The 25,662-nt window shown below is 38.6% G+C and overlaps 1 protein-coding gene across 2 annotated transcripts in view; it reads left to right on the top strand.

Moving 5' to 3' along the window:
* Positions 1 to 25,662, top strand: part of BRAF (B-Raf proto-oncogene, serine/threonine kinase) — an 87,214-nt gene that overhangs the window by 8,929 nt on the left and 52,623 nt on the right. For both annotated transcript variants that reach the window (XM_069807534.1, XM_069807533.1), the window contains exons 2-3: positions 8,313 to 8,414; positions 19,368 to 19,631. In XM_069807534.1, coding sequence (XP_069663635.1) covers positions 8,313 to 8,414; positions 19,368 to 19,631 — 366 coding nt within the window. The remainder of the gene's footprint in view (positions 1 to 8,312; positions 8,415 to 19,367; positions 19,632 to 25,662) is intronic.

Below are 25,662 nucleotides of genomic sequence, written 5' to 3'. Positions count from 1 at the left end.
GGCAATTATTTTAATTAGCTGGTTGGCTGCTTGCTTTCCATCACAAATATGACTTGTCTTCAGCTTAAGGTGTGTGGAGAAATAGTCTGGTGTGTATGCATGATAGTCTTTTTTCAAATTTCACTGCTGTGTGGATTTAACACATCAAGAGTCTGTGGTGGTTACCTCTCTAAAGCAAAAGTGCATTCTTAAATAAGTTAGGAAATCTGGATAGGGGTGTTTTTCCCTTTTTTTCTTCTTTTTTTTTTTTTAAACCTGAGACTGTCTAGGAAGAAGTTGTTAAAGTCATAAATATAAATACAGTGAATTGTACAAGAACTTGATCTGTGCATGATCCTCATGACTACTGAATTAGTACCAAAGTGAATAAAAGAGACTAGTAGTAATGCAGCACAAAAGCCTTGAGGAATGTGGAATTAAAGATTTAGTTAGATCAAAGAAAGCTGTGCAACTGGTGGTTAACGATTTAAATGAAGGATACAGGCACCTTTTATTTTTCACACTCTGCTGTTCTTCTGTGGTAGAAAACATTTGTTACCTTTCCTTTTTATAGTGCTTGGAGGCAAATTCTACTTAGCAGCAAGCAGCAAAGATGGCAGGTGATGGAAAAAGTCAGGGAATGAAAGAGAATTGAAACTTAAACTGGAAGGCTGCTGCTTCTTCATGGTAGCCTGAATCCATCTAACTGTGGGCTGTAGAGAAGAAAGGTGACTTTTTGCACCAGCTCAGGTGGTCGCTGGCTCCTTTGCCAAGGTGTTTCAGCACATTGGACTGGCAGAAAACTAACCTTGACAAAGTGAACAATTTTCTGCTTGTTTAGTGTACTGAAATATTTCAGCTGAAGGTTTAAGTTCTGGAGAAAGAGAACAGGGAACAGGGAAGGGAAGGGAACAGGGGTAAACAGTCAAGGACAATATGATAATTGTACCCACCTTCTAGGTTGATGTCAGCTGCAAAGCAACCACTGCCTAAGACTCTTGGTGACTTTGTTCTTATAGAGAAACTGCTTGGTTACGTTACAAGGGTAGACTTTATTAAGCTTTATCCTTTACAGATTATCATTGTATTTAAAAAAATATTTTTAAACACTTGTAAAAAGTAAGGAACATTTGAAGTCTGAACTCCTTTTGTTAAAGAGGAGGCAGCCTAAGAGGCAAAGGTCTGACAGACTGAAAGGGTATTTATTCTGCTTTAAGAGTGGAGCTGAATGATGAGTAATTCAATTTGCATTTAGAATTAAACAAAAGAAAATAAATAGATTACTCTCAGCTGCAACTGATGGTTTGCAAATAAATGAAAGATGCAAGAATATTAAGTAAAAACTAAGTGTTAGTAATACAAGGATTTTGTGTGGTGGAAGTCCTCTCGTAAAGAAAGCAAGTCTTTATTGAATGTGTTTGTCTTAGAATCACAGACATAGTCTTCCACTTATTTTTTCAATAGAGTTTCTGCTGCTAACTCCTCAAAGATGATACTCTGATACTTGAGCCTTAACTTGGTCAGATGTTTCCTAGTTTTTTGGCATAGGGACATTGTTGCTGGATGTTTGGTTTTGGTGGGGTTTTTTTGCTTAATGGGAACAGTGTCACAACAGACAGTTGAAAACCTGCATTACTGGTTACAGGAGGTTAAGAATTGGCCTTTCCGTCCTAAAAAAATATGTTACCTGTTAAATGGAAAATAGTTTTTATCTTAAAGCCTTTTTAATATTTTACTAGCTGCTGTGCTTACAGCAGATGCCTGCTGATCACATTACTGTATTAGCTGACCTAGTTATGATCCTAGTCATTAGACAGGATGGTACAAAAAATGTTGTATCTTTTCTTGAAGATTTTCTTTCTTGAACCTACTGTTGTACATATTCACCAAGGCCATTCTTCATCAGTCTGTAAAGAGATTTTTGTGGAAAAAGAGGTGCTGGCTCCTTTTTCTCTTGGCTACAGTAACTTCTGTAGATGTTGTTGTCCGTAACTAATTTACTATTCTGTGATGGTAAATTCTACTGGACTCATTCTGAACTGTCTAGCTAGCCAACAAGGAAAATACACTGTCAAAATTTGTGTCTCAGACATTGTAAAGGAGCTGCAATAAAAATGATTCACCAACATTAATAAAAAGTTGGGGAAGATAAACTAGGAAAGGCAGCCTCAATGCTGACGGTCATGTCACTTGTGTAAACTCTGATGTGAAATCCATTGCAATCTGGTTTTCAATTCAGTAAAGTTTTTCAGCTGTTAGTATTTTTCACACGTGTTTATTAAAAAGTTTAATTACACTGTTGAAAACGTGGTAAGCATGAAGAGCCAGCAGAGAGTAGGAAAAATGCAAAAATTAACACAGTGGGTGTGCGAGTTGAGAGAAGCTTCCACTGAGAGACAGAGAAGAGCTAGAGCCTGAAGTATAGGAGGAAGGAAAGGACTATCCTTCCCACTGTATGTGCATATTCCAATGGATGACTGCAGAAAATGAAAAGCAAGCTTTCTAAGAGGCAAGAGGACTGGCACCATTCAAGGTTGATGGGGGGGGGAGAGAATCTCAAGAAAAGATACCAAATGTGAGGAAGAGGTAACAGTGATTTTCAGCAAAGAAAATGGAAGATGCAAACGCTACATCTTGACATGCGAATGCTGAGGTGGGGTGCTCATATGTCCTCTTGCCTCTCATTCACTCTAACACTTCACTTTCAAGTTAAGACATTAATCCGGCTAAGAACGATCTCATACATGACAGCTTTCTGAAGCATTTTCTGACAAAGTGTATCCTAGCTCAGTGGACCAAACAACTGAAGTGGTTATGTATGAAAGAAGCCTGAAGGGACTGATTAGAATAGTATTGGATAGGTATTGATGATTTTGTCCTACTTATAAAACAGTTTCCAAGTCAAATGGTGAATATTTTTTTTTAAATTTTTTTTTTCAAATTACCTGGTTGGTTCTATCAAAGTATTCTCCATCATCACCAAGTGCGATAATCCAAATGCAGGAAATACTGTGCCTGGACAAATAATGGCTTTTTTTTCTTTACAGAATAGATTTGAATTTTTGGATGTCTTCTACCAAATGTAAATCAGACAGCTTAGAGTTGGGATGAGCTGCAAGATTTAAGTACTGATGCCAGGTGCAAAAAGTATAAAAGATAGTTTGCTTTGTGCTGTCTCAGGCACTGTGTATTTTGACAAGCAGCAAAGGATGTGAAAATAACTTTGTGGCTTATAGCCTTGCATTTGTGGAGCCATAGTCTTCCCTGAATAGAATGGATTTAGGCTTCTACTGTATCTGACTTGCCTCTGGCTTGAAATAGGTCATCATCTTTATTACATTGCAAGGGAGTGCTTATTTGCAAAATTAATGCACGGTTATCCACAATAGGCAGATACAAGTTGATATATTCCAGTATATCTGGAATGTTTCCAGACTTCTGGCTGCCTGTGTCCATGTTAGCTTGTGTCAGCTTCCTTGTGTCAGCAGCACTAAAAGGAGAATCAAATCTAATCTCTTGTGAAGGAGAATAACCTTAACCTAATGCTACCAGATAGGACAGAAAAATTTATTTGAGGCTTTTTTTGGAAAAATGGTAAGGTTATCCAAGCTCTAAAGGATTCATTACTTTTTCACGGAACTACAATTAAACAGTGTGTCTCTATGCTGGTTTTGGCTGGGGTAGAGTTAATTTTCTTCACAGTAGCTGGTATGGGGCTACATTTTGGATTTGTGCTGAAAACAGTGTTGGTCATTCAGGGATATTTTCGCTCCTGCTGAGCAGTGCTCACCCAGAGCCAAGGGCTTTTCTGCTCCTCACCCCACCCCACCAGCGAGGAGGCTGGGGGGGCACAAGGAGTTGGGAGGGGACACAGCCGGGAGAGCTGACCCCAACTGACCCGAGGGATATCCCAGACCATAGGACGTCATGCTCAGCATATAAAGCTGGGGAAGAAGAAGGAAAGGGGGACGTTCGGAGCGATGGCGTTTGTCTTCCCAAGTCCCCGTTAGGCGTGATGGAGCCCGGCTGTCCTGGAGATGGCTGAACACCGCCTGCCCATGGGAAGTGGGGAGTGGATTCCTGGTTTTGCTTTGCTTGTGTGCATGGCTTTTGCTTTACCTATTAAACTGCCTTTATCTCAGCCCATGAGTTTTCTCACTTCTACCCTTTCGATTCTCTCCCCCATCCCACCGTGGGGGAGTGAGAGAGCGGCAGCTTGGGGCTTGGTTGCTGGCGGGGGTTAAACCAGGACAGTCTCAAATAGCCATGCCCCTTCCTGTGGGAAGGGACTGGACTTGCATGTGGACAGTACTAGGTGCATTGCAGACTTACTTCAGAATACATTAAGATTTCTAGCAACTGTCTCTTAGGCTGCCATTGATTTTCATTTTTCTGCAAGATGCTTGGCAGTTGTGGTTTTATGGTTTTCTACAGGTGTGGAGTTTTATAAGTGTAATGGAGTGCTCATAAGAGTAACAAAAAGTAGGTCTGTTTTTTCTTAATGACCAGCAGGTTTCCTTTTACTTCTAGAGGAAAGTGTGAATAAAGTGTGGATAAAGGGATTACTGTGAGATCTTGCGGAAGGAATGGTATTAGTGTGTATGCATTTAACTTGAAAAACTTGGTTTTATTCTGTTGTCTAGGAACAAGCTCTTTGGTCCAGAACTGATTGCTAAAAGGATTCCATATTTCATGTTTTTGCCATCTCTGCTGTTAGGTTGTTCTTTGCTGCTGTCCTGGAATGCATGTCCTTATGGGGAATGAGACACTTACTAAAATCTTAGGCAATTTTTGTACACTTAGGTTTTATTTGGACAGTTGAAAGAAACCTGTATGTCTGTGAGTGCTACTGAACTCAAGAGATTTAATTCTTAAGACCTAGTGTTTCAGGTTTTTTCCACAGAGATGATGGGGATATGTCTTGCTCAAAGCCTGTAAGGCTGGGCTGGTGCACATGATGCAAACTTAGCTGAGATGAGTTATCTGAACAGGCAAGTCTGCAAGGAGAAAAGACAGGCTGAAGTTGCTGGCTCTGCTGGCTGTGTAAGTGCAGCAGGTATGGTGTATTTTTTGTGAGGCAGAAGCTGTGGGCACTGTGGTGTGCAGAAGCAGACATTTTCAAGTCGCATGAGGTCACTTGCACAAAGCACCAGTTCCGAATTCCAGTTAGGAAAAGGCTTGAGTTCCTTCAATTGAATTGAAGTAGTCATAGATCCTGCATAGTAGGATGCAATATATTTGCACAGGGGTTGATTCTCAAGGAGCTAGCTAGTTAAGGGTTGCTCTGGACCACAAAAAACTGTATAAGTATATTCACTGATATGGGAAGCCAGAAGGTAAGTTTTCTATAAGTGAAAATAAGTAGAAGTTGCCACATAAAGGGAAGCTGTGAAGCTTGGAAATTTGCCATGGCATCTGTGTTCTTGTGCGTACTTGATTAGGGATAGAATATGCTAGTCAATACTAGATTTGTGAAAGTTTTTTCAGCTTGTCAGAAGACTTTTGATGAATATGGCACACAAAATAGGTTTTCCATTTCTGTGAGCAACAAGTAATGATTTGGTGCGATGGTTGACTTTGATAAATTTCCTTCTGCCTTCAGCGTACTTTTAACTGTGTGAATAGCCTTTCTAAGATGATAGAAATCCATATTAAGTTTGGCTGTAAGATTCACTTGTGGAAAGGCTCTTGGTGTAGTGCACAGATGTATAGTAAGTAATTCAGGGCACTGTTTTCAGCTCTTCTGAGCAATGTTGTCTTCCATTAGACTTTAATTTCAGCTTCTTCAGGTGAAGACATTTTTTACCATAGCCTGGCAGCTGGCAGTAAGTTTGAATTTTTTTTTAATTATTTTTTTTATGTTTAAATTTTCTTCATTTGTCACTCAGTTTTTGCTCTTGTCATGATATTAACTTAGCAGGAAGATTTCTGCCCTTGTTAGAGGCTGTTTGATTCTCTTTCCAACATCTCCTAAATAACATGCTTCCGTTGTGCATATTGCTGTTGCTCAGTTATGTTTGTTATTCAGTGTCTTTACTGTAAGAGAAGAGAGAAGCAAGGTTGTGGTTATGGACACAAAATAGAAAATAATGTACGAGCAAGGAAGCTATTCATTATCAATCTTTAAAAAAGTATTGGGAAACTTACCTGACAGTTCATTCTACTCGGCCCTGGTGAGGCCACACCTGGAGTGCTGTGTCCAGTTCCAGGCTTCCCAGTACAAGAGGCATATGGCTGTACTGGAGAGTGAAGTCCAGTGAAGGGCCAGAAAGATCATTAAGGGTTGGTGAAAGGAAGACAAGTTGCTCAGGGAGGCTGTGGAGTCTCCATCCTTGGAGATACTCAAAAGCCATCTGGACGTGGTCCCTCCTGCTTGAGGAGGGGGTTGGACCAGATGACCTCCAGAGGTCCTTTCCAACCTCAACCCTTCTGTGATTCTGGGTTACTTTGTCAGTGAAGCATCTTCCCTCCCCACCTTCCCCATTGCCAGGCATTTAAGTATAGTAAATTGTTGATACTGGTTCTGGTACAGTACACGTTGAGGAAAACTTTTGGTGGGTGAAATTACCAGAATGACCAAATGACAGAAGTTGTGTTAAGTACTAATGAAACCTGTTTCTGAAGGTAATCCTGAAATGATTTCTTAGTTTGCCAGAAATTTTCTGTATACGCACCCAGGTTAACAGCAAGTTACCAGTTACACAGTAACTAAAGATCCTAAACTCTTACAGTGAACCGATTAATTCTAGTGTTGATTCAAGCTTGTTCTTTTCACCAAGCATACGACTAGTCCTTGCCATCTTGGGAAAAACTAGCAAAATACAGAAATCCTTCTCTTTGCTGCTGGTTGGCAGTCCAAGCTTCAACATGATAAATTGATTGCAAGTTGAGAAGCAAGCTGACTTCCACATTTGCCTCAAGGGAATTTACGTACAGAATATGCGAATAGCACTGTCTTTGTTCAGTGTGTCCCCCTGCTCCCCTCACTCTTTGTAGTTTGGGTTGCTTGTTCCTGAGCAAACTATTTTCATATTTGATGAAATCTTTGTTCTGGTATCTGTTCTAAAACTTGGGCTAGAAGTGAATCGATTATTAGTTTACTTTAGGAAATTGCTGGCAAATAACTGATGTCTAGAATTAGAAGGGGCAAATAAGGTGGTGTGCAAAATGTGAGTTCTGTGTTTTAGAGCTTGTTTCTTTGTGAACTTCTCAAGTTACATGGTAAAACTTGTTTTGATCCAACTTGGATTGGATCCTACTATTGGTGCCTACTTTAGAATATGAAGTTATTTGCATCTTCTTTTTAAAGAGGTAGGTTGTCACAATTTGTAAATGCAGACCTGGTTGAGGCTGTATATATTATAATCTGTGAAGTAGAAGAGAGTTGAAACTGGAAAAGGTAAAGGGTATCTTTAAAATAACTTTGTAAGAAGCACTTTTTATACTATCTTCATTTCTTTCATTGTGAGCCTAATAACTCTGACATAATAATTTTTTCCTGAGAAATAGTCTGAATAACAATACCTATGAAGATGACAGTCTCCTCTCTTCCTCCCTCTTCCCCCACTATAAATTTCTGACTTTGATTGGGCTGAAGTAGCTCCTTAAATCAGTGTAGCATTATTGCTTTAAGTGTTTGGGCTTGTGCGTCGCTGCCTTTTTAGGTATAAATTAGGGTTTATAATACTGTTCACCTACAATGGTCTTAAAGTACTAAAATTAACTCTTTCAAGATGTTGTGAAGAATGACTACCAACCTGAGTTGTTTCATAGTACAGTGCCTAGTCTTCTCTGTGCACTAGAGGTAAATGTCTTTTTCAGATTGCGTCCAAGGTGTGTAAGAAAACTTGGAGGGTAGACCAAGTATAGAAGACGGTATAGAAGGTGCTCTTTAAGATCAAGACATCCTATTCCCATGCAAATAAAACACTAGATCTAGGTTTTGTGAATGTTGTTTACACAGATTACTTAAGGTTTGATAGAACTCCTTCACTAAACTTTATAATACTGTAGAAATGGGGCTGCAAAGTCTTGCAAGGAAAATACTTAATATTATTTTGATAAACATGAAAAATAAACCATTCTTAAAAGTTTATTCAATGGTTCTTGAATTTTAAAACTAGATTTAATTTTTCTCTGTTTATATCAGAAGTAAGCTGTGTATTACCAGCAGTGGATGAACAGGATGACTTTGTGCACTCTTTTACTGATAATTAAAATACTTTTATTACGGACTTCTGTTATTTAATACCAAGAAAATGGATTTTTTTTTGTTTTAAGACAGATTCTCTAGGCTCCTTTTGATTATAAAAAATTTTAACTTTCTGTTTTAGGTGTGGAATATCAAACAAATGATTAAATTAACACAAGAACATATAGAGGCACTGCTAGACAAATTTGGAGGAGAGCATAACCCACCATCGATATATTTAGAGGTAAGTTTATATTCAAATCAATGTGGTTAGATTAATGGTGTGTTGTCTTAATCTTATATGAAGCATCTTACATTAAAACTGAGAATATCTGTAGTAGAAGAGAATATTCTCCTTGTGTATTAGAAACTTAACTCTTCCCCTGGAGATAGAAGGGAACTGTGTGGGATTCCTGATACACATCTGTAGGGGAAGATCAGTGGCATGGTCTAATAGTTATGTTGGTGCAATTGAAATGTAAAGCATTCTTTTTAGGTGTGGAGGGGGGGAAGAGTGTGTGTGTATAATAGAAAAAGGCACACTCTGTTCTTAAAAGCAAATATATACACATACACATGAAAGCATCTTCTAAGACTAGCATTGCCTTTAAAGCAGTTGACTTCACTTTTTGTTCTTTGAAAAATAATCATGTAGAATCCAAAAAATTATATTAGTAGAAGGGAACTTCTTAAAGAAATACATAAAATTGTAGGGTGGAGTAAGCTGTGTTTAATTTGTAAACTAACTATAAATTAAATTTCTGTATTCTTTCATCATTCCAGATTCATAAAGTTGCATTGACGTAGGACCATTAAAAGCATAAAAAAGGACTGCATGCATAAGTTACATCTGTTAGGAATTGAATGGCTATCACTTACTCCAAACCCTTGGTTCTCTCAAGTATTGAAATAACTGGAGGTCAACCAGATTTCTTTTGTAGTCTTTTTAATTGTAATTTCTGCCTAAAGGCACTGGGTAATTAAAAATAAAGATCTCATTATTTGAGGTACTTCTAGCTTTTATCTTAATATGTCAGAACAGGGCAGTAGCGTGATTATACAAATGTTGACATAAGGTCCTTAACAGTTAAGGTCAAATGAGGCCCTCTGTAGTTGCTTTACTTATTGCTAATGTGAAATGGGAGTATTGAATGAGTGCTAATCACTATTTTAACCACTCAATGGTATATAAACACATCTCTGTTTTCATATGAACTGGTTCATTCCATATGTCTGGTTTTAATATTGCCACATGTATGTTGGTTTCATTAGATTATGTATCAAATTGCAATAATAATGAGCTTAATCTGTACTAAGTCTGGATTTGAGGTAGTGAAATTGTTAGTTCATTACAGTCATTTGTCACTTGCTTGTATCTAAAATAAACACGAGGTCTCTACACTGGAAGCTTTTTGATTATTCTGTAGTTCATTGATAGGGAAGAGGGCATTTGCAGTCATAAATGTGTACTAGGAAATGATTATGATAGTGTAAAGAGTATGGTAAGTCTGAAATAGTGACTACGAACCATGAAGCTTGAAGTAGATTTGCAAGTTCAATGGTTCCATGTGCCACTGAGAGGAAACTGCAACTCTGGCTTATCAACATGGTAGGGAAGCCCCTGCAAGATGGAGCAAGGTGTTACTCTGCTGCAGTGAGTTGTGCTGGATCATGAAGTGGTTCTTGTGACAAGTAGTGCTGCTTTTTCAGTTGAATTATCCCGTGAAACAGCAAGTCCTGTGAAGAGAGCCCACTGTCATTGAAATGAAAAGCCTTGTTTTTCCCAGCTCTTAGCTATGTGGTTCCTCTGCTTCCTTTATTGAGGTGCTTGCAGTACTAGTAGTGACTAAGCCACTTCCAATCACTAACCTGGAAAGAAAATACTCTGGTGTTGTTGGATGAGTTTGCCATCCTGTTAGTAGATTGAACTTGGTCATGATGAAGTCCAGTGAGCCCCAAAGCTGTGGTTAAAGGTTAGGGAAGGGGAAGAGCTTGCAGCTGTGAGCCAAGAACCTAGACGGTGGGCTGAGAGAGGAGAGGAACTTTTTATTTGGATGGTCATTAGCTTAGATTAGATCATCCTTGGACGGATTGATTGAAGTGAATAGGATTAAATGCTGCAAACCTGTCATTTGTTTAGAGCGTAGATTTCCTGTGGTAGAACTAAAGTGTGAAGAAGAAGAAATATATTACAGAGTACCTGGTACAGTCAGAAGCAAGATTACTGTCTACCCTTTACTGTTCATTTCAGCCTGGCAGCTGTTGTCTAGTGTGTCCTTTCTGTGCCTTTTCCCAAATTTTGGCTGCTTTTGGCTCGGTCAAGAACAGGGGTTGCTTTCTAGTGTCAGAATTTACTTTGCAGCAATTTACCTGAGTCTGATCTGTCACTGCTAGAGCTAACATTATGACTTTCTGTATTCCTTCACCTGTCAGAAAAAGGACCAGAACAACCCTGGTTGCAATATGGAAGGACAAAGCTATATGTAAAAAGCTCTGAATGTAGTGTGATAAAGTGTGGAAGAACACATTTGCTTCTAGGAAATGTGGAACTAAGAAAACACAGTAGTTTTGATATGAATAAAAAGAACAGGAGAGTATGTAGAATACATGCGGGTAGCTTAAGTGATTCAGTAGATCAATTGTCTGTCTGACATCCATTAGAAATGGCAAACTCCATACGTACAGAGCCGCTGTGTGATACCGGGGCTGTTGTTCAAGTTCCATACCTGGGCATCATCACTGACTTCTGTGCGTGACCCCTTTTTCCCTTCAAGCTTTCACATCCAGGCTATGTCTAGGTCTTGATGCTATGGTCTGTGTACTATCTCCAAAGTGCTTGAACAGGAAGGTAATGTAACTTATAGTCTGTCCATCCTCTTCTGATTTTTACATTTTGGTGGTTTTGCTGAAATCTCATTTCTGGCTGTGAAGTGCAATATTGCCCTGCTTTTACACAGAATCTGTATGGGTAATTTTGCTAGTCTGCTACTTGGACTGCATCACCCTTCCCTTTGTTTCCTCTCACTGCTCTGATCCCTTTGCATCTTCCGTAAAAAGTGAGTGACTTTTAAGGGCTTCTGTAGATTGTGCCTGTTGATCATCTCTTGAGTGCTACCAGCAAGCTCTTGGCAAAAGTTGGAATTAGCCAAAGCTAATTGTTAGATAAGTACCTGCAAATAAACACTTTGCTTTCTCCCATACTGCCTTTCACTTTTGTAAACATCTAGTTTGTTATTGTAATGCTTTCTGCAAAACCATGTTTTTTTGTATACCTATGAAAAGTTTGACAGCTATCCATCCGTCTTCTGGTGTGTAGAGTTTCAGTACAATAGGGTTTGTTCGGTTCTTTTGTACTCCTGTCTGGCTTTATATCCTTCGTTTCTTAAGCATCTAACTGCTCACGTTCACAGAACTTACAGCACCCTTTGCACTGGCTCCTGTTCTGTGCTGGAGCTGCCTCTCTAGACCTGTCAAGTAAAGTTGTGGTGGAACCTGGCAACAGAATTGCATTTCAATTAAAAGTGGAAAGGAAGGGGTTGGGGGAGCGGAAGCAGGCAAAGGAAAACTGAAGAATTGAACAAGAAAATTAATTCTGAAAATTGAGCATGCAAAGGATGTAGTAAAATTATTTGTGCATTGAATATAAAACATACACCTCATTTAAAAATAAAAAGGAATTTATGCCTTAGTTACAGTTGCTCAAGAAAATAGAAGCTAATAAGCTTTTTTTTTTTTCCCCACCCTGTGCTCATATAAGAGTAAGAAGACAAAATGGGTTGTTTTTGTGGCAGACTTTTTTTAATTCTGGGGGGGTTCAATGTGTTTTACATCAAGAGAACTTTAAACTGACAGCTATTGTCGCAGCCATCATTTCAGGATTCATCAGTTGACTATGAAAGAGGAATGGATTTCTTGAAATATCAAAAGTGATTGACGTGTGCTGTGTTTAATTCAGCATATATTTAATTATTCCTGCAAGATGGGGTACTTGGATTCAGGGGTATCTCACTGCCTTGATCCATCACTCCTCAGTGATGGTCTTAAAAGGGTGACTGTAGAGGAGGGGGAGTAGAGCCTGCGTGCCTGGGTGGGCTCCTTTTTTGCAGCTGCCTAGGGTAGAAAATGTAGCGTGAAGCTGGAGGGCAGCAGGTAGCTTATCTCTCTCCTCTCAGGGCAGGAAAGTAGGGGCTGAGGAAAGAGACCAAAGCTGCAGAGAGACTTCTGGGTGTGCGTATAAGGGGCAGGGGTAGGAAACAAAATGAACAGAAGAAAGAAAAGACCGTTTGTCATTAACCGCACAATTTTCTTCTAATTATTATAAATAGTACTAGTTTCAGGAATCTTATCAATGTTCTCTAATATGATTACAAGAAAGTTTTCTATTTGTTCCATCTGGAAGAAATAATACATGTAGCAAGCAACGGATGTATTAAATATAAAAAATGGCTTATAGCTAACATTCTTTCTTAGGTAAGCCTAGTTCTTAACTTTTTCTATCTCCTGTGTGTAAGCATGTATCTCAGATCTAACAGACTCCTGGAAATCTCTGTCAAATATTTAAAATAACTGCTTGACTCAGTAGATGTAGAAATATCACTAATAGCATTTTTCTTTTCTTCTGGAAAAGAGGCTGCAGGAGCTCCTTGGTAGGTTTTACCACACTTCTTGGAAGCACTCTGTATCACAGCAGCTGAAAACATCAATGATTTTTGTCTTCCCACATAATTTCTTAGTGCGTTATATCTGTCCTTGAAGTGCTGTTTCCCAAAATACACAGTTTGTGATTCACTGTGGAAAAAGCCTTCTCTTAAGGTTTGTCTAAGCATTGTAAATATTGGAAATCTTTACTGTGAAGAAGTCTAATATTATGATACTGGGAAAAGCTGGAGTTCAGTTAGCAAAAATGGTTAAAATATGCAGTTGCATATTCTTCTATAATGGCCATCAAAATAATTTTTTTTTTTTATTTTTTCTTGTCTCTACCAATAAAGTACTGATGAAGAGGATAACCTAAGTTAGGGAAAGGAGAATTAAGATCTATGCATTTCAACTTAGTGTTGGCAACAAATGCTGTTTACAAACTGAAATGTGTTGTACAGATCCAGACTGGTCAAAAGCAGTCAGCTCAAACTTAGAAAGGAGAGATTGTGCTTAAATGACTTAATCAGATTTGTTAGCCTTTGTAGACTCTTAATGACTGTTCAGGGAGGCCTTACCTATTTAAACTTCCAAAATGCATTTTGTGTCCTTGCCTCATAGTTATGTGTACAGAGAACACTTCATCTGTGAGAACTTAATTGAACTTGAACTGTATTAGCCCATTCGCATGTGAATAGTTCCTCACTTGGTGAGAAGTTGTATCCTGGACCTGTAGGTTATGTCAGTTAACGCTACAAGAGTAAGCTGCCTGCTTTTTTTTATTCAAACTCCACACAAAATAAAACAGTGTACAAATGCATAGGTAAAATGATAGTGGTATCAAAATAAGTTTTAAAACTCAGTCAGCTTTCTAGTGTTGTCCTGAAGGAATCATCCTCCTTCCTGCTCCTACTGTTGGAAGCAATTTAAAATGAGAATCATGGGGGCAGAGGTATGGTTGTCCCCAACTACCGTGATTTTTATTTTTTCTCCCCTAGCTTTCTCTTTTCCTGGGCTATTAAACATATTTTATTCGGCAGCCTTGCTGTTGCTATTTTTGAGAGTTTCACTGTTGAATTTCAGGAGAGCGTTTTATTCCTTATTCCTGTATATCTGAAGAATCAATGCAGGGGGTCAAATTAAAGAAGATTACCTCTTTGCTGATCTAAAGTATGCTTATTGCAACAGCAGGCATATACAGTCTGAAATGCATCTCAGTGTCGAATCTCGGGTTGTTTCAGACTGTTTGTGGGATTCCAGGAAAATGCTAATCCTGAGTACAGGTGCTGGGAAACGGGGTGGTTCTCTGGGGAAATTCAGATTAATTTTTACCAGGCTCCTAACAGATGCCGATCAAATATGTTGGACCAAAACTGGAGTGTCTAAAGTTAGACTAAGTACAGATTTAGGAGTCTTACTAAATGAAGAAATCCTGACGTATGTTATGCCTATCTTCAGCTCCCATTTAACTTAGTGGGATTTGCATTTGATCAACAGCCTAAAAGGTCAGACATCTTTTAAATAGAAACACAATCTCGGTTTCAAAGACCAGGAAACTGTAGTTTAGGCTTTTAAGAGTCTTGCAGTATGTGGATATTATCTAATATTGATTGAGGAAGGGAGACAGAACGGTAAAACCAGTTGGTCTGCTTGAGTTTAGTCTGGGTTTCTAACCAGATGTGGTAGGGGGCAGGGAGAAGGAGAAAGTGTATTTTGCTACTTGGTTTTGTCCCAGATTAATTTTTTAAAAAATATTTCACTTGTTGCTTTTTGTTTCCTTAGATGTTATTACTAGAATGTATAGCCTGGTTATGGCCCAAGAAAGCAAATTTCAAATATAATATAAATAATATGTAATACAAAAATACACATTTTTGAGAAAATCCCTTGTCATCATCTTGACAGCAGAACTCTGTTGGCACTTCTGTGTAACATCATGCAAATTCTGTTGACTTCTGAGGTCAGTGTTTATATTGTCAATAGGTTGCAACATTTAAGAAGTAACTAACTCTGATGCTCCTGAGCGAGCAGCAGTTGTATTATGGCATGCAGGTACATTGTGTGTAAACACGCCAACTTCCTATGCTTTAGATGGACTTGGCAGCTTACCAGCCCTTTATACATTTTACTTAGTTGAGGCCTCACAGACTATATTATGTTATGCATACATATTGATGTGCAATATAATTAAAATTAACTTTTTGTTCTATTTTAGATAGCCATAGAATTATGTGTAGATTGACAAGATGTGTCAATTTGAATCTGTTAGCCAGCTTTTCAAATATATTTTTTCCTTTAACTTCGTGAGACACTGTAAATTCACACTAAATTGGGAGCCCTGTAGTGATATAACAAACAGATAAATTTGTTGAGGATAATATGTGTTATTAAAGACAGTCTGGTTTTTTGCAACTAATGAACAAGCTGGAGGAGTTGAAGAACAGAAGCCTCATGACAAGAAGCAGCACAACAACAAAGACGAATGCGGCACCTTGCACCTGCGACAAGGCGGCCGGTTTGGTGAGCAACAAGCTGAGCTGCGGGTAACCCATCCTCACGGTACTGCAGGCTGGGCTGCGTTAGCAAGTGCCTAGCCGGCACGAAGAGGGACCCGTCTACTCACTACTTGTGTGACTGCGTTCGAGCGGTGTTTAGCGTGGAGAAGAGAAGGCTGAGGAGGAATCTGCAGGGTCTTGCAACCTAAAGAGAGGGCCAGGCTCTTTTCAGACAAGCACAGCAAAAGGGGAAGAGGCAGTGTCACAGACAGCATCGAGTGAATCTCACGAGAGAAAATTCTTCATTGTGAGAGTGGTTTTAGAGCCCCGGAACTGGTTGCCCAGGGGCTGTGGAGTCTTCATCCTTCAAGACTTTCAAAATATGCTTTGGCAAGACCCTGAGCAACCTGATTGAACTTAAAAATTATCTCTGTGTCAAACAAGTGTTGGACTAGATGACTTCCAGGGTTATCTTCCAACCTTTTTTTTGTTTTGTTTTTTCTCCTGTGATTCTCTATCAAGCTGAAAGTAAGATTTAAGTTTTCTTGTAGAACATTATGCACTTCTTCATGGGAATATGTAAACTGAATGGATTTCATTCTAGATTTCATAAACTTTTCCTTCTGAGATACCTTTAAAATCCTTAATTTAATGAATTGCTTGAATGTTCAGCTTAATCTTCCTCACACTGTAGATGCTGTACAAACTTAATTTTGAACTTTTGTGTTTGTTTTTGAAAAACAATGTTAGAAATCAACCTTATAGTTGACACAGAGGGCCTTGACTGATTTGAAGGTTTGTGTAGCTGTTGATGCCTGTCTGCTAATATGGCTCTGCTGCTGCAGGTCACTGTTGTAGACAGACCAACTCTACGGCATAATCTTTCTTTTAGCTGGAAATACTTGCCATAGGTCAGCTTTGCTGTTGTAGTACCCTTTCAGTTTAACTCCATGGTGTCCTGGTTTTGGCTGGAATAGAGTTAATTTTCTTCCTGGTAGCTGGTATAGTGTTGTGGTTTGGATTTAGTAAGGGAATAATGTTGATAACACACTGATGTTGCTAAGTAGCGTTTATACCAAGTCAAGGACTTTTCAGCTTCTTGTACTGCCCAGCCAGCAAGAAGGCTGGAGGGGCACAAGAAATTGGGAGGGGACACGGCCAGGGCAGCTGACCCAAACTGGCCAAAGAAATATTCCATACCATAGGACATCATGCCTGGTATATAAACTGGGGAGAAAGCTGGCCAGGGGCTGCTGCTTGGGGACTGACTGGGCACTGGCCAGCAAGTGGTGAGCAATTGCGTTGTGCATCACTTGTTTTGTATATTCAAATTATTTTATTATTATTGTTGTTACTATTATTACCATTATTTTCTTCCTTTTCTGTCCTATTATACTGTCTTTATCTCAACCCACAAGTTCTACTGGGGGCTTTTTTTCCTGATTCTCTCCCCCATCCTGCTGGGGGGAGTGAGTGAGCAGCCGCTTACTGTGGTACTTAGTAGCTGGCTGGGGTTAAACCACAACACATGGGATAATTCTGTGTTTTGACTTGGTGCTGTTGGCTGTGTAAGGACTATGGGTGCTAGTCATCAGCTGAAACCAATGTCTCACCGAAATACTTAATCTTTGTGAAAATGAGATTTTTTGGAGCTATTCTGTTTCTGCTGCATGTACCGTTGCTCCTTCTCTGTAAAAAGTATTTATTTTTTAAAAAGAGAAAAATGTATTTAAAGCCTGCTGATGCATTTCTAGTTCCGTTATGTTTTATTATGGGATCTTCTACTATGACATTGAGTAACAGTATAACGGTATAATACTTGAGAGCTTTTGTCTCCATTAAAAATAGAGCTTTTCGTGCAGAATTTAATGTTATAGAACCCAAAGCCAGCAGCAGCTCCCAGCTTTCCATGCTCATTGTTTATTCTCTTAAGATAAATCATTTGGCTTTGAGTTTGCATTAGTGACAGATTAAGCTGCCAGTGTAAACATTGTAGGATTGAGTATTTTGAAGGATGTGTGTAATTTTGTGAAGGAACTAAGCCCACAAGTATCCGGAAGCAATGTAGTGTTGCATGTGTTCAAATAATATTTTGCAATGTTCATGAGAAAAGGAAGTAAGTATTTAGAAAAGTATTGGTAAAATGGTAACAGTTTATGATTCTTACTTTTTGTTTACTGAAAATAATTCTTGACACACAGGGCTTTTACTGGAATTTACATGAAACGTTGATCCTGGAAGTAGGAGACACACATTTGTGTTACTGTATAGCCAAAAAATGCCATTATTTGTAATTGGGTAACCTTTCAATTTACTTTTGACAGTAGAATTGGACTAGAGTGAAAATTTTTTGGTTTTAAGTCTCCGAGTTTGGGGTCTATTTGTGAAATGCTAGACATCTTCAGTATTTAAAATAATAGTAAGTAGTAGTTCTCGGTTTCCTCCAACTTATGTCCATTTATTAAAAATGGAACCCATAAAATTTAAAATTTGAAATTGTGATGTTCACCGCCATTCTTTAAAATGTTTTTTTTCTTAGTCCTTTTTGTGTCAAATTATCATTCTCTTTGTTAACACTGTAGGGATGATGACACAAATTTTTAACATGGGTCCATCCTGGAGGATGCTAAACCTTCATAAAAAGCAAGGGGCCAACCACTGTTTATTCACCTAACCCAGGCTGGTTTTGTTGAACCTGCATGTACAACCCAGAGAAATAAATTCATAGTAAAATGTAGTATTTGTGGCAGCACTACTGAATGCTGGTTATTTTTTCTCTTAACTTTAATTTTTTTTTTCACATGTAGACCCTGCAGACTTTTTGCTCAGTTCAATTCTCCTATAACTTTAATTAGCAACACATTATGCACAGAAAATTTGAGGAAAGCAAATCAATAAAAAAAAAAAAAAAAAAAAGTAAAAAATCTTTCCCTAACATGAATATCTTTTGTGGCATTGAAAATGTATGCAGCTTGGCATAGATCTTGGTCTTGCTGGAGAGCTAAGTAGAAAATTCTGTTCCCTACTGCTTAGATGTTAGGTTTGTAAGATCTTTGTTTCTTCTTGTCTGTAAAGGTCTACCATGTCCTTAGTTAACACTGACATGCTTATGTAGCATGAAATACACGTTCCTTAACTGATTCAGATTTTTGAAGATACTCTGTACTAATTTATGTGCTGAAGAAATAATTCTGATACTTGGATACAGATCAAAATTTTCTTGTTATAAAGACAAAGTTGATGGAAACAAACTTTAAACAAAAATATATACCAATTATGTATTTGTATTATAGAGTTTGCCAGTAAAGTTTAACTTGGCTACATTTAATAAAAACTTAATGGGCAAATTTAATGTTACTGGATTTTTTTTGTTTAAGAAACTTGGTCAGTGTGTAATCACGTTTTACATAAACTTGGTAGAAAATAGAATTAATCTTATACAGACATTAAAAAATTCTTCCAAAGGGTCACTTTTACATGTTTATGGATGACTTTGTAACAGGGAAAACTTAGTTGTGTTCTAACTGAAATAAAGTTTTTTGTACCGTCTGATATGAAAGGATAGTGCCAGAGGTGAAGGATGCTAAACAATGAGCTAGGTGAGTTGTCTGATACAGATGTTAAAAAGCAGATTTCAGCTTTCTCTTAATTATTGCATTAGATGTGTTTAGCTGTCATTCCAAAAGAATGATAAATTTAGCTGTGGCACAGTAATTTGGCAATGCAGCTGACAACATTTATTAAAGATTGCTGTCTTCTTTAAAGTAGCTCTGAATTAGACTGTTTAATGCAGGTGCTTTGAAACTGTGACTTACGATTTCTTTTATGCACTTAACCATTTAATCTATTAAAAAATTAGTTGTTGGTTCAGAAGTTTTAACATAATGAGTTGAAAGCCATTTCTTCTTTGTGTCCTACTGAAAAATTTCACCAGACCATTTTGTTCGTATTACTGGGAAATTTGAATTAGTTTAGAATGCGTTTTGTTTCATGTTCATTGAATTTAGATTTCAGTTTTTGTCTGAGGCTACTGCAGCATTAAAACAGCTCCTGCTTTTTCACAGGCCTATGAAGAGTACACCAGCAAACTAGATGCTCTACAGCAGAGAGAACAGCAGTTACTGGAATCCATGGGGAATGGAACGGATTTCTCTGTCTCCAGTTCAGCTTCAACAGACACAGTTGCATCATCTTCGTCCTCTAGCCTCTCTGTAGCACCTTCATCCCTTTCGGTTTATCAAAACCCTGCTGATATGTCACGGAATAACCCTAAGTCTCCACAGAAGCCTATTGTTAGAGTCTTCCTGCCCAACAAGCAAAGGACTGTGGTGAGTCAGTTTCTACTCACATACTTGTAACCTCAGTATTTCCTGTATCTCTCTCCCTCTGTATGCAAAAGTTAATTTAGGAGCTGAAAAAAATACCTGTGAAGGTCAAAGAGGTCGTACGATCACTATTTGTGCTCTGCTGCACTCAGTTGTTTTGATACGTTGAATGTTTTCTACAAGATTAACACAAATACGTCCATTATAGCAATAATACAGAATACAAAACTTTGGGGAGTTTTGTAACAATGAAGATACTTCAAGAAATATTTTTCTCGAATTGCCTTTCTCAGATAAATAGTAATCTACCATTTTACAGTGGTTAGGAGGGGGTGGGAAGCTCTGGTTCTTGTATTATACAAAATTATTGATTAGTTTAACAGGGCAAGATTGGGGAAAGTAAGTATTTTCCATGTTGTCAAAGTTACTAGCAGCAGCGAATGCTTTAGAGCAAGCACGCAGTTAAGGAGGGCTGCGCAGAATCACTTAGTTTCTCTTTTTTTCTTTTCCTCCCCACTCACTGTGGTGAGTGTTTCACGTTGGGACCCTGATGCTATCAAGCCCTGTGTAGAGAACTGGCTAGGGGAGGGACATAGTTGCTCTTAGGAGGGGCAAGAAGTGTTGCCTGCAAACTGCTCAAAAACAAGTGTTTATCAGTTTTGACAATGTTACAGTGATTCCTGGAGTCATGGAAGAAGAGTTGACACTTTTTGCTGGCTATTTAATTGTCTGTTATAGGCGGAAATTTTTTATCGATTAAGAGCTGCCAACCGAAGAGCCTTGATAAGTGCTTTAGAATAATACACTGCAAACTGTGATGCATGAAATTACTGACAAGCCATAGTCTAGGCGCTGTTTTGCAGGGGAGCTGTGGTTCCAGAGAAAATGGGAAATGAATGGATAGCACAGCCAGCATCCATGTGAAACGAGTGCTTTTTGTAGCAGTCGGTCAGGTATTGGCTGTTACTGGACTGTGACTGTCTGTGGAAACTGGATTGCTGGCAAAGAGAAGAAAACCTAAACTGAGTCGGTAGTGCTGAGCATTGGGAACATGTCCTCTCCCTTCCCCTGCTGCTTTCCTTCCATCCCTCCCTCCCCCTGACCCACCAAACAAAAGAGATCATAAAACTTACAGTGGGAGCAACAGATTAAAGGGCAGTTGTTTTCACCTGATTTTTTTTTTAATTTTGCTTAATTGTTAAAGATACCACTAAAGATTGACAGTAGTATTTGGGTTTTGACCTAGAGAATGGGGGTTTAATATAAACTGTGACCACTGGGCAGATGTACAGTGTTAAGCAAGGTGATTTTGTTGTCTGCCTGTGAGGTATGGCTAGGCACGTAGTACCACCCATGCTGAAATTTGGAGAGACTCTGGTTTCTTCATGTCTTCTATCCCATCCTCTGTGGCTGTTGTAGCTGCAGCCCCTGTGATGGGGCTGTCTCACAAGTTGGTTTTGTTTCTTTCCTACAATGGGTCAAGCATATTGCTTCCTAGATTGTTCTGTGCATTTTCTTTTCTGTCTTTGCTGTGTGTTCTCTCGTTCTCTTCTCTAAGCCATGTAGTATATTTCTACTCTTACTCTTTTCTCCTTATCTGCAATATTGCTGTTCTGCTCCTTTCCCTCTCCTCTTTTTCATCTCCTTCTCAATCCTTTTATCAGAGGTGTGGTAAGGCTTGTCTCAAGTCTAAGCTCTGTTTTGATTTTGAAGGAATCATTTTATATAAAGAATAGTTCAGAATTATGAAATATACTACATCAGACTCGTAGGCAAGAATGAATTTTTTTTATGTTCAAATGTGTGTATTTCACCAAGTTTAAGTTATTTCTGAACATGCAACTCTGATTACAAGTTAGGAAAAAGACAACTAAATTTCAGTGTGAACCAGGTGATACAATTTGGGGCCAGTACAGAACTGTCTTGCCTCATCTGAGACGTGGTTTTGTGCATGTTGCTGGTGCATTGTAACCAAAGTGGTCCCAAGTACTACAGCAGCCTTCTGGTACTTGTTTAGAACTGTTAAAAATGCAGGAAATGGCGGTGGCGGGGAGCAGGGGGGGAGATGCTTACATTTTTGACTAGCAACTGCCTTGTTACTTGAGAGTTGTCTCTGGTTTTTGTTTATTAGTAGTATTGTTTGTGTGCAGGATCAGGCAAATACATCTGAGCTGGCTCCAACTAGAAGTACAATGTGAGGAAACTGATGGAGTACAAAGAAATAAGACCACGTTGATCAGTGTGATTTTGGTGCATAGGCAGCGTAGCTAATGTTGAGTTTCTTTGTAGGTGCCATGATAAAGCAGAGTGCTGGATAAAAAGTTTTTCTTAATGTTGGGAAAGGTGTGAAAGTGCTTCCTTGAAAGCGTAGCCAGTGAGTGGCGAAGCCTGCTGCTGCTGATCAGTTAGCAGTTGAAGTTGGCATCTTGATTCAGCTGGCCACAGAGCAGGCTTAGAATGTAACTTTTTTTGAAAGCAAACCCGAGTTTATCCCCATAATGCAGAGATATAAATGTCTGAAATACGTATACTTTGTCTTTCCTCAGTGGCATCGTTCAACTGGCAAGTTAAATGTCCTTTGGAGAAGCATCCTGCATAGATGTGACCAGGATAAGTCTGTGTGGGTTTTTTCGTTTTGTTTTGTTCTACGCCGGACAAGGATGTTGAAATAATAAAAGTGCAAGATGGTAAAAGTCTGCCAGAGATTGTCAGTTATTTTGCAGAACAAATTGATGAGGCTTACCCAAACTGTGGGTGGGGAGAATGTAGGGAAAAATTAAGTTTAAAGCTCGTTTGGGTTAAGGATCTAAATGGCTGTGGGGCAGATAGTAACAGAACTGCTAATTAAAGGAGAGGTTTTGGATGGGAGAGGGATGCAAGAGCTCTGACCTCGAGCTGGCTGCTAGAAGTCTGAGAGATTGTTACATGCTGAAACTTGGTTTTGGTGAAAGGGAGATAGTCTTGAATGGGAAGTGGATGGTAGTGTGGCAGCATAAAAGCAGAGGTTACATTTACCGATGAGATTTCTGAGAGAATGCATAGAGCCAGAAGAGAATACAACCTTGTGGGATCCTTAGATAATTGTGTTGTGGATTAGGATTTTTTTCTTTTCCAAATTACACGATTATATGATTGAAGGTGCAAGCAGAGAGAGAAAAGAAACAGAAGACACTCATACAAATGAATGGAAGGAGACACACAGCTGGTTGTTGGGGAGGGGTAGTAATCCAAGGAGAATGAGGATTAACAACTGATCCAGAGGTATGGGAAGAAGTCATTAAAGATCTCAATAGGGTAACTTCAGTTTAATGTAAGAGGCAGAAGACAGTGAAAAAGTTTAAAATGAACTGAAGAGGAGGAGTTCCAGGCAATGAGCATAAACAGCTTTCTATGAGTGTAAAGATTACAGGAATATGGTATTTGCATATAGGACAAGATTTAAGCATTTTTGGGAATTGCTTCTAGTTGTGTGATTATTTTATTATCATTATTATTACTATTATTATTTATTTTTCTTTGAGAGTTTGGGGGGGGGTATTGTTTTTTGAGCACCTGGGTAAAGTATCTTTTGCATGTCTTTGGGACTGCCAATTTTAAACTGCTAGGCTTGGGATAAGGAAAAAATCCCCATTCTGAGTTGCAAGGACTGTTGCAATTTTTGCCTTCCTCCATAAAAGTTGACAACACAGTTAAAATTATTTATGAATTTCACCTATTAGGTTGCTTGGTTACCATAAACCTTAAAACATTAGTAAGACTTTTTAGACAGGTTTTCTGTGGCACATCAGTTGTGGCTGGTCCCTTGCAGGAAAGTGTTCAGAGACCTTGGGTGGAATAAATATTTTGTGGATGTATCTGGAGTGTATCTCTGTCGCAGTGAAAGAGTACAAGAATGAGGCAGGCATGTGTGATATTTTCCCTGAGTTGTCTTCCAAATTTGTGCTATTTGTCACTCAGGAATTTTATGAGTTTAAGTGTTTTCTATGTGGTAACCCTCCATCCAGTCTCTATTAAACCCACACTATGGATACTAGAAGTTTGTGTCTTGTGGTAAGGAATTCCATGGGCATGATTATTTGTGGTGTGAGTAATCATATTCCATGTTGGTCTTTAAATCTGCTACATGCTAGCTCTCTATACTTTATATTGGAGTAAATAAAGGCTTCTGACAAAAGGCATTTAATACAAGGCCTGGTACAACAACAAATGGCTAAAACTAGTCATAACTTAGGAAAAATATTAGGAAGTTTCTGATGTTGTAGTGAAGTCTGGTAGGAAAGAAGAGAATGGAGTGGAGGGGCTTCTAACTCAAGTACTTTTATGAACAAGATCATATAACTTGCTTATATTTGCAGCCCTGAATGATTTTGATTACCCAAGAAATCTCTTCCAGCCAAGTACTTACAGTGTGGAAAGAAACAGTCTGAAAGCAAATGAGCAGCCCTGAATGCTGGTATGCTTGAACATGGAAAGTCAGAAAAAACTGGTGTTTAGGTGTTAGAAATGATGGGCGGTTGAAAGCCATCAGGTGGTGACGGTTCTTGCTCTTAATCTGTATGTAACCTGTTGCTGTCTGCCACACACTGCTAGCTTCCAGAGGAGATGTTTGCTTCGTGTCCTCTGACCATCTTGTTGGAGTGGCTGTAAGGGTGGTAAGGAGTCTCTGCTGCCCTGGTCAATGAGTTTATAGGGATCCTTTCTCACAGCTCCAGCATGTGTTCTCTTTCTGTGAGCATGAACAAGGAGTGGATTGGGTAGTTTTGAATTTCATTTCCATCCATAGTGGTCTGAGTAGTGACAGTGGAAATAGGAGAAAAGGGGAAAAAAAAAAAAAAGAGGAGCAGATGCTGTTCCTGCTTTGGGAAAGCTTAGCAGCCTCCAAGTACTTCAGCTGTCTGCAGATTCTGGGTGGGATCAAATCATTGTGTGTTTTCACCCACCGTGAGGGCTAAAAGCTTCCTATGGCAGCTTCTAAACCAAAAGTAATACTTTGGTAAAAAAAAAAAGTTTCCTTTTCTTCTGTGTTCAACTATAGAAGATTGTGTGTGGTTTTGGTGGTTCTTTGTTTTGCTTTTTCTAAGTTTAAGAGTAATTAGAGGTGATTTGTGTAAAAATTCAACATAAATTTGGACCATGAAAGTTATTTTCCACTTTATTATGTGTTGATATGCTTCATATAAGTGTCATAGATATATGTATTAGAAAGTTCATGAAAGTTCTCAAAATGCAAATGTGAGACTGCACTTTTCAAAGGGAGAATTTGTATTTTTAAGACGTACAGAAACTGAACAGGATTGTGAATGCTGTGCATGGGGACAAGTCTTACTTCAGGTTTCTCACTCTTGTCACACCTTGATTAATTAGTACATCTGTCTTAATTAGACAAGCAATCATGTGGTCTTCTCTGCAGTCATGAAGGCTGGAAGAATCAGATATTTTTACCCTACCTAAATTCTTAGCATAAATTAATTCATCATGCATGCACAACTGGGCTCCTTCAGATGTTCTGGTTTTAAATCCATTACTTGATACATTTCTTTTGACTTAAGATTTGCATCTTTCTGGAATTTATGCTGTGAGTTTGTGCCTGAAGCCTACCAGTAAGGACTGGATTTCTACAAGCATTCAAGCTGTCCTACCCGTTTCAGCTGTCAACTATAAGGAAAATTCAGAGAAGGGATGTTCGGGTCGCTGAATAAGCTAGTTTCTTGCTTCTAATTACACATCTGGTTTAACATGATTAGGTTTTTCTAATCAAAAACGATTAAAAATTCTCATGTCATATCAAACATGCAGCAGAAATGGAGTTTATTTGTAGCCTGTGCCAATGGATGTTTGGTGAATGTATCTGAATGTTTTGGAATTTTATGCATCATATGAACAGACTGGTAGAATGAAGTAAGCAGTAGCTTACTTTCAAGTAAGCTTTACCTGATACATTTATGGGGTTTTTGTTTGGTTGTTTGTTTTTTTTTAATTCTTAGAACATCAGGGAGAACTGTTGGCCTACCTGCCCTATTGCTGAAAGGGAAAA

The sequence above is a fragment of the Haliaeetus albicilla genome, chromosome 19, assembly GCF_947461875.1.
Source record: "Haliaeetus albicilla chromosome 19, bHalAlb1.1, whole genome shotgun sequence".
Lineage (NCBI taxonomy): Eukaryota > Metazoa > Chordata > Aves > Accipitriformes > Accipitridae > Haliaeetus > Haliaeetus albicilla.
This window is presented reverse-complemented; position numbering and strand designations above follow the sequence as displayed.